This window comes from Phoca vitulina, unplaced genomic scaffold, assembly GCF_004348235.1.
Source record: "Phoca vitulina isolate PV1807 unplaced genomic scaffold, GSC_HSeal_1.0 scaffold29, whole genome shotgun sequence".
Taxonomy (NCBI): Eukaryota; Metazoa; Chordata; class Mammalia; order Carnivora; family Phocidae; genus Phoca; species Phoca vitulina.
Window position 1 is genome coordinate 13,082,705 of NW_022589732.1, and position 13,037 is coordinate 13,095,741.

Consider the following 13,037-nt stretch of genomic DNA (forward strand, 5'->3'; position numbering starts at 1 on the left):
CAGAAGTACTCTGTCTCTATCCCTGCCCCACTCTTTCGCCACCCCTAGTATGGGGCAGAGGCTCCACTTTTAATCTTATGTCTAAATAGCACTTATCACACCAAACTTGAACAGCTTGTATGCTTCTCTTTCTCCCCTATTAGACTGCGAGCTTCTTGAGGGTAGAACCCAGCACGGTACCTACGCTGCTGGCTGGACAAACGGACGAACCACACGAAATCTGGTTTACATCGTCAACTTCATAATGAAAGCAGCTGACATTTATTAAACAGTCGCCGAATGATAGGCACAAGGTTAATACCCTATGAGGTAGGTATCATGATCCTGATTTTAAAAACATAGAGACTAAGTTCAGAAATGGCCCAAAGCAACTCAGCTAGTGAATGATGGAGCCAAGCTTAAAATCCAGACAACAGGACTTCAGAACCTGTGTTCTTAACCACTACACTTTCCCCCCTCCCTTCCAAGTTTCGCCTTAGCAGTAAAATCCCATGATTTTGCAGAGGGAGAATTCGGGCAGAACTCAAACCAGTGGAAAAATCCCTAGTAGGGCTGTCGGGATTAGGAAGGTTTGAAAGCAAAGGGGAAAGTGCAAAGAGAGGCTGCAGAGGACAGGCGCATCCGGCAGAGTGAGGGAACTTAGTGAGGACAGCTGAAAACACGCCAGTCTTTGCGGGCAAGTGCTAGTGTGCGAACAGTTCACGGTACTGATATCACCCTTTGAAGCATGCAAGAAGGTGACATTACATCAAGTCTAAAAGATAGGGGTCACAGACGAACATAATGAATTAATGGCGTGAGTTTGTTCTCTGGGACTACTGGGAAAGGCAAGGATTTATTGGCTTGAGATCGATGTCTTATTCAATCCATCAAAATGTTTATTCACTTATTCATTTATTGGTCAAATATTTATAAAGTGTCGACTGTATTCCAGGGACTGTCCTGGGTGTGGGGAATATATCCACAAACAAGACAAATAAGCATGAGATAATAAACACATAAGAAAATACAGGGTAGTGGGCGCCTGGGTGGCTCAGTTGGTTAAGCGACTGCCTTCGGCTCAGGTCATGATCCTGGAGTCCCGGGATCGAGTCCCACATCGGGCTCCCTGCTCAGCAGGGAGTCTGCTTCTCCCTCTGACCCTCCTCCCTCTCATGCTCTCTGTCTCTCATTGTTTCTCTCGCAAATAAATAAAATCTTAAAAAAAAAAAAAAAAAGAAAATACAGGGTAGTGACAAATGCTATGACACACAGGGTGATGGAGTGACTTTAGGACTGGAAGGTTTTTCTGAGGAAGTGATTTATATGAGACCTGAATTACAGGGGCCCAAATACACCGAGATCATGGGAAAGAGCACTTGAGGTGAAGGAACAGCTAGAACAAAGGCCTTCAGGTGGGAATGAACTTGGTATGTTTAAATATAAACAAAGAAAGTGTGGTGTGGAGTGAACTGGGAAGAAAGTGGTATTTGTATACTGAGAGTATACAGGACCATGATATATGGACCCCGTAAGCCTGGGTAGAGAGACAAGGGCTTTAGTAGGAGAGATGCAGAAATGCAGTTAGATGCAGGGTATATTTTGGAAGTAGAGACAAGGATTTATTGAAGAAATGAATGTGCGAGTGAGAGAGCAAGAAATCAAGGCTAATGCCTACTTTTTTCGAGCTCCTGGATAGGTGGTAAATAACTCAGTAAGTTATTGAGGGCGTACCATATACAAAAAATTATAGTTAGTGGTCTCTGCTCTGCCCGATTAGCTACATTTGTGGAAATTAAAGCCCTTGTCCATAATTTATGGATAGGAATTGATGACAATAGTGAAGGCAAAGGGTTTTAGGTTAATGTGTCTTTTTTATTTATTTTTTTTTTTTTTAAAGATTTTATTTATTTATTTGAGAGAGAGAGAATGAGAGACAGAGAGCATGAGAGGGGGGAGGGTCAGAGGGAGAAGCAGACCCCCCGCTGAGCAGGGAGCCCGATGCGGGACTCGATCCCGGGACTCCAGGATCACGACCTGAGCCGAAGGCAGTGGCTTAACCAACTGAGCCACCCAGGCGCCCCTAATGTGTCTTTTTTAAAAAATTGTAAGAACTATAGACAATATAGTTAGTTTTTTAATAATTTATATTGAGTAGTTAGGGAAGGCCTCTCTGAAGAAGTGACATTTGAAGTGAGACTTGAAAGACAAATAGGTAGGGCGCCTGGGTGGCTCAGTTGGTTAAGCGACTGCCTTCGGCTCAGGTCATGATCCTGGAGTCCCTGGATCGAGCCCCGCATCAGGCTCCCTGCTTGGCAGGGAGTCTGCTTTGCCCTCTGACTCTATCCCCTCTCGTGTGTTCTCTCTCTCTCAAATAAATAAAATCTTTAAAAAAAAAAAAAAGAAGTTACCCAGGTAAATAGAAAATCAGGTTTCTAGAAAAATTTGAGGTTTTAAACAGACAATACAAGTATTCTCAAGGTAATTTAAATTCACTCTCTCCCCTGACTCCCATTTTAGTATTACTTGGTGGACTACTTATGGGTGATATTTAGTTCTTGGTTGCTATGGTGGGTTGAACGGTGGTCCCCTAAAATATATGTCTATATCTTAACCCCTAGAACTTGTGAATGTGACTATGTTTGGAAGAAGGGTCTTTGCAAATGTAATTAAATTAAAGATCTTGAGATGAGATCTGGGCTAAGGATTACCCAGGCAGACCCTAAATCCAACGACAAGTGTCCTTTTAAGAGATACAGAGAAGAAAGACATGGGGAGAAGGAGGGGCAGGCCATGTAAAGACAGAAGCAGTGACTGGAGTTCTGCAGCCATGAGCCAAGGAATGACTAGAGCCACGAGAAGCTGGAAGAGGCAAGGATTTCCCCCCGAGCTTCAGAGGGAGCATAGCCCTGCAAACATCTTGATTTCAGATTTGTGGCCTTCAGAACTGTGAGAGAATAAATTTCTGTTTTTTTAAAATCACCATGTTTGTGGTAATTTGTTATGGCAGCCCTAGGAAATTAATACACTTGGCTTCTCCCTGCTACTTAGTATGAATCTAGGCCAGCTTCCCCTAGATATCTACCGTTTTACACCCAGGCAATCCAAAGTTACACAGATGAAACAAACCAAGAAGTCAAAACAAATGCTAAATATCATATATCTCAAAGCCAAACATATATTTGGATGTCAGATGTGACTATAATTTTTAACACTGTCTCTATTAGCAAGGATAATGAGGCGTGGATTATATGGAGACTAAACATCCCAGGAAATGGCCTGAAGTCATTTGAGAGAAACACTGTCTTTTTTTTTTTTTTAACCACTAGGTTGCACTTTCCTTTGCCACCACTACCCTGAATCATTCTATTTTATGCACCCTATAATTTTAACATAGACAGTGATTCATCCAGGATAATTGTTCTTTAAAGCAATTCTACTGTCTTTAGTTGAGCTTTTCAAAAAGGTATGAATATATAAAGAGGAACTTATTAATTTTATTTTTACAATAAATTATGATTTTAAATCTTATATCTTCGGATTTTCAGATGCTGTCAAATCTGTTTTGTGAAACAGAGCAATAGAACCAAAGCTATTCTGGAGAAATAACCCTGTGATATTACACAAACATACATAACCTCTATGATACCATTAGTTTTTTTTTCAAGGGATTCTACAAAGGTCAGAGGAGGTATTCTTTTAAATAAACAAATAAGCAAACAAGCAACTGTTCTTTAAAAAAACCTATGTGGATTAAGAAAATGAAGTAAAAGGCATCTAGTCTGGAAAGGAAGAAGTAAAATATTCTCTATTTGCAGGTGGCATCATTTTATATTAGAAAATCTTAAGGAATCCACTGAAAAGTGCTGAAAAAGCAAGATTGTGTTTATAAAACCTGTCAGTGCTTTGGAGAGATTTAAAACTTACACATTGCAGTACCCAACAGTGAAATAAAGACATTGTCAGATCAGCCAAAATCTAAGAGAATTTATTGCTAGCAGGTCTGTACCATAAGGAATGACAAAAGAAGTTCTTCAGACTGATGAGAAATGATACCAGATAAAAGTTTAGATACTCAGGAATAAGTGAAAAGCACTCAAAGTGGTAAATACAAGTAAATGGTAATTGTGGGTAAGTGTAAAAGATTATTTTTTTCTCGTAATTTCTTAAAAAAAAAACTGTTGGAAGCAACAATCCTAATATTGTATCATAGGGATTATAACATACAGAAGAAACACAAATGACAACCATAGCATAAAACATAGGGTGATGGTAAATGGAACTATTTGACTGCAAGCTTCTTACATTTCACTGGAAGTGGCACAATATTAACTTTAAGTGAACTGTGAAACGTTATCTAGAGAAACCATTAAGATATGAAATGCAAAGAGATATACCTAAAAGGCCGCCAGGTCCAATTATATGTCTAGAAGAGATGCACTTATCTAAAGACACAGATAGGTGGAACATAAAAGAATAGAAAAAGACATACTATGTAAATAATAACCATAAAAAAAGCTGGAGTAATTATACCACTATCAGATAAAGTAGATTTCAAGAAAAGGTGTATTACTAAAGATAAAGAGGGAACATTTCTTTTTCTTTATTCTTTTTTAAAGATTTATTTATTTATTTGACAGAGAGAGCATAAGCAGGGGGAGCAGCAGAGGGAGAGGGAGAAGCAGACTCCCCGCTGAGCAGGGAGCCCAACGCGGGACTCGATCCCAGGACCCTGGGATCGTGACCTGAGCCGAAGGCAGATGCCTAACCGACTGAGCCACCCAGTCGCCCCAAAAGGGGAACATCTCATAATGATAAAAGGGTCAGTTCATCAGGAAAGCATAATAATCCTAATCAATAAATGTGTATGCACTTAATACCAGAGCTCAAAATTCATGAAGCAAAGACCGACATCACTTAAAGGAAAAACAGACAGATCCACACATCATATGCGGAGATTTTTCTTTCTTTCTTTTTTTTTTTTTATGCTTCAAGAATTTGTATGTCATCCTTTGCAGGGGCCATGCTAATCTTCTCTGTATCGGTCCAATTTTAGTATCTGTGCTGCCGAAGCAAGCATGACATGTGGAGATTTTGACATCCTTCTCTCACTAATTGATAGAGCAACTAGACAAAAAAGTCAGTAAGGACATAAATGATCTGAACACTACCAACCACCTTGACCTGACATTTTTACAACACCATACTCAAAAGTGCAGAATATACATTTTTTTCAAGTGTATTGAAACATTATTTAAAAAACTAACCATATGCTGAGCCATAAAACAAGTTTCAATCAATTTTTAAGAACTGAAATTTTATAGTGTGTTCTCTGACTACTATAGAATTAAATCAGAAATAAAAAACATGAATATATCTAGAAAAAACAATATTTGGAAATTTAAAAACATACTTTTAAGTAACACAAAGACAGTCTCTTCAATAAATGGTGCAGGGAAAATTGGACAGCCACATGCAGAAGAATGAAACTCGACCATTCTCTAACATCACACACAAAGATAAACTCAAAATGGATGAAAGACCTCAATGTGAGACAGGAATCCATCAAAATCTTAGAGGAGAACATAGGCAGTAACCTTGACATCAGCCACAGCAACTTCTTTCAAGACATGTCCCCAAAGGCAAGGGAAACAAAAGCGAAAATGAACTTTTGGGACTTAATCAAGATAAAAAGCTTCTGCACAGCAAAGGAAACAGTTAACAAAACAAAGAGGCAACCCACAGAATGGGAGAAGATTTTTGCAAATGACACTCCAGACAACAGGCTGATACCCAAGATCTATAAAGAACTTCTCAAACTCAACACCCAAAAAACAAATAATCAAGTCAATAAATGGGCAGAAGACATGAACAGACACTTCTCAAAAGAAGACATACAAATGGCTAACAGACACATGAAAAATGTTCATCATCATTAGCCATCAGGGAAATCCAAATCAAAACCACACTGAGATACCACCTTACACCAGTTAGAATGGCAAAAATTGATAAGGCAAGAAACAACAAATGTTGGAGAGGTTGTTCAAGAAAGGGGAACCCTTTACACTGTTGGTGGGAATGCAAGTTGGTATAGCCACTTTGGAAAACAGTGTGGAGGTTCCTCAAAAAATTAAAAATAGAGCTACCCTATGACCCAGTAATTGCACTACTGGGTATTTACCCCAAAGACACAGATGTAGTGAAAAGAAGGGCCATATGCACCCCAATGTTCATAACAGCAATGTCCACAATAGCCAAACTGTGGAAAGAGCCGAGATGCCCTTCAACAGATGAATGGATAAAGATGTGGTCCATATATACAATGGAATATTACTCAGCCATCAGAAAGGATGAATACCCAACTTTTACATCAACATGGATGGGACTGGAGGAGATTACGCTAAGTGAAATAAGTCAAGCAGAGAAAGTCACTTATCATATGGTTTCACTTATTTGTGGAACATAAGGAATAGCATGGAGGACATTAGGAGAAGGAAGGGAAAAATGAAGGGGGGGAAATCGGAGGGGGAGACAAACCATGAGAGACTCTGGATTCCGAGAAACAAACTGGGTTTTAGAGGGAAGGGGGGTGGGGGGATGGGTTAGCCCAGTGATGGGTATTAAGGAGGGCACATACTGCATGGAGCACTGGGTGTTATAGGCAAACAATGAATCATGGAACACTACATCAAAAACTAACGATGTACTGTATGGTGACTAACATAATAAAATAAACAATGAAAATGCAAAAATAAGTAAATAAATATTTCTAGCATATATTAAAAGAAAAAGTAAAATAAATAAAAAATAAAACAACAACAAAAAAAGAAAAATAAATAAATAACACATGGGTCACCTGAGAAAACACAGAGAAAATCAGGAAATATTTCAAACAGGATGATCAAAATACAACATATCAAAATATGTGGGATATAGATAAAACCATGTTTAGAAATAAATTTATAGCTTCAAAGCTTATCTTGGAAAAGGTAGGTAAAGGGGGCCTGGGTGGCTCAGTCGGTTAAGCGTCTGTCTGCTCAGGTCATGATTCTGGAGTCCCCGGATCGAGCCCTACATTGGGCTCCCTGCTTAGCGGGGAGTCTGCTTCTCCCTCTCCCTCTGCTTCTCCCTCTGCCCCCACCCGCTCGTGCTCTTTCCCTCTCAAATAAATAAAATCTTTAAAAAAAGAAAAGGTAGGTAAAGTTCCATCATAAGCTAGAAAAAGAAAAGCAAAGTAATGTATACTGCAAAGTCAAAAATTGGTTCTTTGAAAAAGTTTAACAAAATGGCCAAACCCCTAGATAGACTAAGTAAGAAAGAAAACAAGATAGAGCTGTAATTCACCAATGTTAGGGTGAAAAGGTGATTTCAGATTCTACAGATTCTAGACGGTGAAAGGATAATAATGGAATATTATGAGCAACTTTTTGTCAATAGATTCAATAATTTAGATGAAATGGGAAAATTCCTGAAAAAACACAACTTAGCAAAATTCACACAAGATAAAACACAAACTCTGAATACCTGTGTATTTATCAAAGAAACTAAATTACCAAAACCTTCCCATAAAGAAAACTGCAGGCCCAGATAGTTTTATTGTTGAATTCTATCAAAATATTCAGAAAGAAAGAACAGTAATCTTACACAAACTCTTTCTGAAAATAAAGGAGAAAAATCTCCCTGATTCATTTTATGAGAGCAGTATATTCTGATATAAAACCTGAAAAGATATTACAAAAAAGAAAATTATTGACCATTATCCCTTAATATTTAATAAAATGTTAGTAAATAAAATCTAGCAATATATAAAAAGCCTAATAATACATTATTACAAAGCTGGGTTTATTTCAGGACAATAAGGGATAATCCTATCCCTTAATATGGTAATCCATCATATTAACAAAATAAAGGAGAAAAGTCATATAATCATTTATATGACACACATAGGGAAAGTATACACACGTAGGGAAAGTATCTAATAAAACTCAATAGCCACTGATGATAAAAACCTTTTTTTAAATTAGGAAGGGAAAGGAATTTCCTTAATCTGATAATGAGCATCACACATAGGGAAAGTATCTAATAAAACTCAATAGCCACTGATGATAAAAACCTTTTTTTAAATTAGGAAGGGAAAGGAATTTCCTTAATCTGATAATGAGCATCTACAGTCTAATATCCAACTCAACGATGAAATATCGAATGCTTTCCCCCTAAAATCTGGAAGAAGTCAAGGATCAAGGATGCCTTCTCTTACTACTTGTATTCAACATCATACTGGTGGTTGAAGCAAGTGCAACAAGGCAAGAAAAAGGGCATAAATCTCAAAAAAGAAGAGGTGAAACTATCTCTGTTTGCAGGTGACAACTGCTTACACAGAGAAACCTAATGGATCTATGAAACAACTAGAAGAGTAAGTGAATTTTAACAAGATTGCAGAATACAAGATCAATATACAAAAATCAATTGTATTTTAATAACAGCAGCAAATAATTGGAAAATGAAATAAAATTCCATTTATAATAGCATCAAAACCATAACATACTTAAGCATAAATTTCTAAAAATATGTATACTTAATACTACAAAACCACTGCTGAGAAAAATCTAAGAAGATCTAAAAAAATGGATATAATATGCTCATGAATCGGAAGACTCAATATCACTAATATGTCAATTCTCTCCAAATTAATATATAGTCAATGTTATTGTAATCACAATCCCACCTCTTTTTTTTAAAAAAGAGTTTATTTATTAGAGAGAGAGTGAGAGAGAGCGAGCATGATTTGTAGGGGAGAGGCAGAGGGAGAGAGAGAAGCAGACTCCCTACTGAGCAAGAAGTCCAACATGGGCTTGATCCCAGGACCCCAAGATCATGGCCTGAGTTGAAGGTAGATGCTTAACCGACTGAGTCACCCAGGCACCCCAATCCCACCTCTTTTTTACATAGAAAGTGACAAGCTGATTCTAAAATTTATGTGGAAATACAAAGGACCTAAAATATCTAAAGCCATCTTGAAAAAGAAGAATGAAGTTGAGAGATTTATAATACCTGACACTTCAAGACTTTCTATAAAGCTATAGTAATCAGACTGAGTATGGGTATAGACATTATAGATAAGTGTAACAGAATAGAGAGCTCATAAACAGATCTACACTTAAAAGGTAATTTGATTTCTGATAAAGGTGCCAAAGCAAACCAATGGAGGGCTTTTTATACAAATGGTGCTGGTTCAACTGGATATCTATGTGGAACACTCTACTTCACACCATATATAGAAATTAATTTGAGATGGATCATATAAGAAGTGTAAGAACTAAAGCTCTAAAGCTTGTAGGAGAAAATATAGTAGACTATCTGCACAGTTTGGGGGTAAAGGTTTTATTAGGACCAGAAAGTAATAATAAAAAAATAAAAATTCAATAAATTAGACTTTAATTAGACAAAATTAAAGAAAACTTTTGCAAATGAAAAAGATACCATTAAAGAAAGTGAATGGGCAAGTCACAGTCTAGAAAAATATTCACAATATATGTATCTGATAAAGGACTAGTATCCTAGAATGTATCAAGAACTTCAACAAGTGAATAGTAAGTCAAGCACCCTCATAAAAATGGGCAAAAGACTTGAATAGACACTTCACCAAAGAAGATATCTGAATGACAAGAACACAAAAGAGCTGCTCAATAGCAGAAGTCATCAAGGAAATACAAAAGAAAAACACAATGAGATGTCTTTATATACACTCCAGAATACTGCCAACTGTGGACAAGAATGTGGAACAACATGAACTGTTGTCACTGCTGATGGGAATGTAAAAAGATACACTGTGAAAAAGGGACTGACAGTTTTTTATAAACTAAATACCTTCCTCTGGACCCAGCAATTCACTCCTAGTAATTTATTCAAGAGAAATGGCAATACATGTCCTCAAAAAGACTAACACAAGAATATTCAGCTTTATTCAAGATAGCCAGTAACTGGAAATAGATAAGGTGACCAATGAAGAATGGATAAACAAATTGTGGAGTATCATACAACAAATTACTACTCAAAAAAGGAACAAACTATTCTACACATGACGACATGGATGGATCTCAAAAACACGCCGAGAGAAACTTTAAAAGATTATACACTGGATGATTCCATTTGTAAGAAGTTCTAAAACAAACAAAATTAATCTATGGTGGAAAAACACACAAATTAAGGTTGTCTCCGTGCATGGGGGGCAGAAACAGAATATGAAGGGGCACAAGGGAACTTTAAACAAATATTGAACTTCAGTTAGTATTCATGCTGAAGTATTTAGACGTGCTTATGTCTACAACTTACTTTGAGTACATCAAAAAATAAGAGAGATTGATAGAGGGATGAACATATACACAGATGTATTATCTGGGAAATACAGAAAAATTTTCAAGTGCATATATGGATGTTCTCTGAATAATTATTTCAACTGTTCTCAATGTTTGAAATTTTTCATAATAAAATGCTGGGGGAAAAATAATGTTTTTACTTCCCCTGTTCTCTCACATTGCCTGTACTAAGTCGCACTGAATTTGTAGGAAGTAAGCCAATAGGGGTTGCTGTTCTGAGCCATGATTTTATCTAAAAAACAAAGCAAAAAACCAGGTAACACAAGAAATGAAACAACTACTGCTTCCCACCAAAGAATGAATTGAAATGCATACTGACTTTAGCTGCACATTCAATATGTCATGACTCTGGCTCCAATGAGAGAAGTTCCAAAGTTTCTAAAGAACTGCCTTGCCTTCGCCTGGGTGGCTCAGTCATTAAGGATCGGCCTTCGGCTCAGGTCATGATCCCAGGGTCCTGGGATTGAGCCCCGCATCGGGTTCCCTGCTCGGCTGGAAGCCTGCTTCTCCCTCTCCCACTCCCCTTGCTTGTGTCCCCCTCTCTCGCTGTCCCTGTCAAAAAAATAAATAAAATCTTTAAAAAAAAAAAAAAGAACTGCCTTGCCTTGACTACAGCCTTTGCAAAGCACAAGAAAATACATTTGCTGAACTTGGTCTCTCCAGGTGAAATGCAAGGCTCATGCAATGGCAACAAAATGAAACAAATCAAAAACAATGTCAAGAAAAACTCACATATTACTGTTAAGGAGGGGTAGTCACCTAATAGATTACAGATTCAATGTTCATACCCTCAAGAAAACATTTTTGGGTCTCATTACCTTTATCAAGAGATGCCCCGGCCATATGGTAAAAGCTTAATGCAGTGTCCACATCATTAATATTCTTTAGGAAAGTAAAGAAGTTCTCCACTTCCTGAAACGTCAGACCCTGAAAGAAGAGAGACAGACAGCAAGATAAGCCAGGAACCTGTAACAAAAAGCAGCACAAAATACAGAGAAGTAGGTAGTTATTCATGTCTATAAATCAGAAATTTATGCTATGTTTAGAACAGAAACTGAATAAATTCGTCAAGGAATGCCAAATTTGTATACAACAAGGGAACGCAACTCTAGAATTTTACCCTGAGAAAGGCAAGCTGGCTAATTGCTTTCCCCTCCCATGTAAAAATCTGACATGAAGCTGTTTACAGTGATGTACAGAGAGAGAGAGAGACAGCGAGAGAGGGAACACAAGTAGGGGCAGAGGAAGAGGGAGAAGCAGGCTTCCTGCTGAACAGGGAGCCAATATGGGGCTCGATCCCAGGACTCTGGGATCATGACCTGAGCCGAAAGCAGATGCTTAATGACTGAGCCACCCAGGCGCCCCTAATAAAAATATTTCTAACTGTGCCCTCCAATTAGTCACAGTATCTATTATGACATTTCCTAAACGAGCTTTTAGCTTCTTGATCTGTTACATGTTATACATCTTAACAAACTGGACTGGAGTCAGGACTTCCATTTTAATAATCTACCCTTATGCCAGCTAAGCTTTTTGAGGCTTAAGTTAATTAAAAAATCACCAAGTTAGTGAGACAGGGGAATGGTTTGAGAATTTAGCAGAACCTAAGCACTTGGGAAGCTGTTCATTATGTCAATCTAAAAGCTACTAATGAAGCAATTTGCCACTTAACTTTAATCCGATGAAATTCCCTGAATGAAGAAGCTCTTTTTAAAAGCTGCTCCTATGATTTGCTGATCTCTGATCTGACTTTCTCTGATGGCTCAAGAGAGAGTAGTTGTATAACTAGGGGCAAGGGAGTCTCCTTACGGGGTAGAGGATTTGTCCTATTTGACTATTTCCCACTTGTCACACATCACGCTGTGATGGAAATGAATACAATTTCTAAGAAAGTGTGTAACACTGGGGAGAAGCTGAGGTGAATGACTTAATGAGGCATCAGGTCCTTAACATTGCCGATGTTGACTGGCCTCTACTGAGTGTTGCCCCTCTTCCAATTTCCATTTCCCCAAACTAGGGAGCCCTGGAATCCACATGGGGTACCCACTAATAAGGAAACTTCAATACTAACAATATATAGTTCTTTCAGCAGGCTCCCTCCTGAGCCAGGTACTCTCCAAACTGGGTCAATGGTATCTTTCTCATTTAATCAATCAAACTAAGAGCTAAAATACTGTATGTATAATTATGTCACACGATCTTTTATAATTTTCCCTAGAATAATAGAAGTTAAAAAACTTTTTATTGTGGAATATGATGACCATATAGAAAGTTGCATAAAACATAAATGTACAACAAACTGCTGTAAAATGAACACCCATAGAACCTCCACTGAGGTCAAGGAACAGACTATTTTCAGCATCCCTGAAGTCTTTGTCTCTCCCCTCAACATGTTCCATCTCAGTCATAAGCCCTTTTACCCGGTGTTAATCACTACTCTGACTCTTAGTGGATTCATTTCCTTCCTTGCCTTTTTAAAAAATTGTGTTACTATCGGGGCACCTGGGTGGCTCAGTCGGTTAAGCATCTGCCTTTGGCTCAGGTCAGGATCCCAGGGTCCTGGGATCGAGCCCTGCATCGGGCTTCCTGCTGAGCAGGGAGCCTTCTTCTCCCTCACTGCTCCCCCTGCTTGTGCTCTTTCGCTCTGTCAAATCAATAAATAAAATCTTTAAAAAATAAAAA

General features: G+C 38.0%; 1 protein-coding gene and 1 non-coding gene across 6 annotated transcripts in view; both read right to left on the bottom strand.

Moving 5' to 3' along the window:
* MICU1 (mitochondrial calcium uptake 1) overlaps window positions 1-13,037 on the bottom strand; it is a 238,976-nt gene that overhangs the window by 18,523 nt on the left and 207,416 nt on the right. For all 5 annotated transcript variants that reach the window (XM_032423966.1, XM_032423968.1, XM_032423964.1 and 2 more), the window contains one exon: window positions 11,174-11,282. In XM_032423966.1, the coding sequence (XP_032279857.1) occupies window positions 11,174-11,282 (109 nt within the window). The remainder of the gene's footprint in view (window positions 1-11,173; window positions 11,283-13,037) is intronic.
* Window positions 4,954-5,059, bottom strand: LOC116644428. Its single transcript, XR_004301746.1, has one exon. It is a non-coding gene; the product is annotated as a U6 spliceosomal RNA (small nuclear RNA).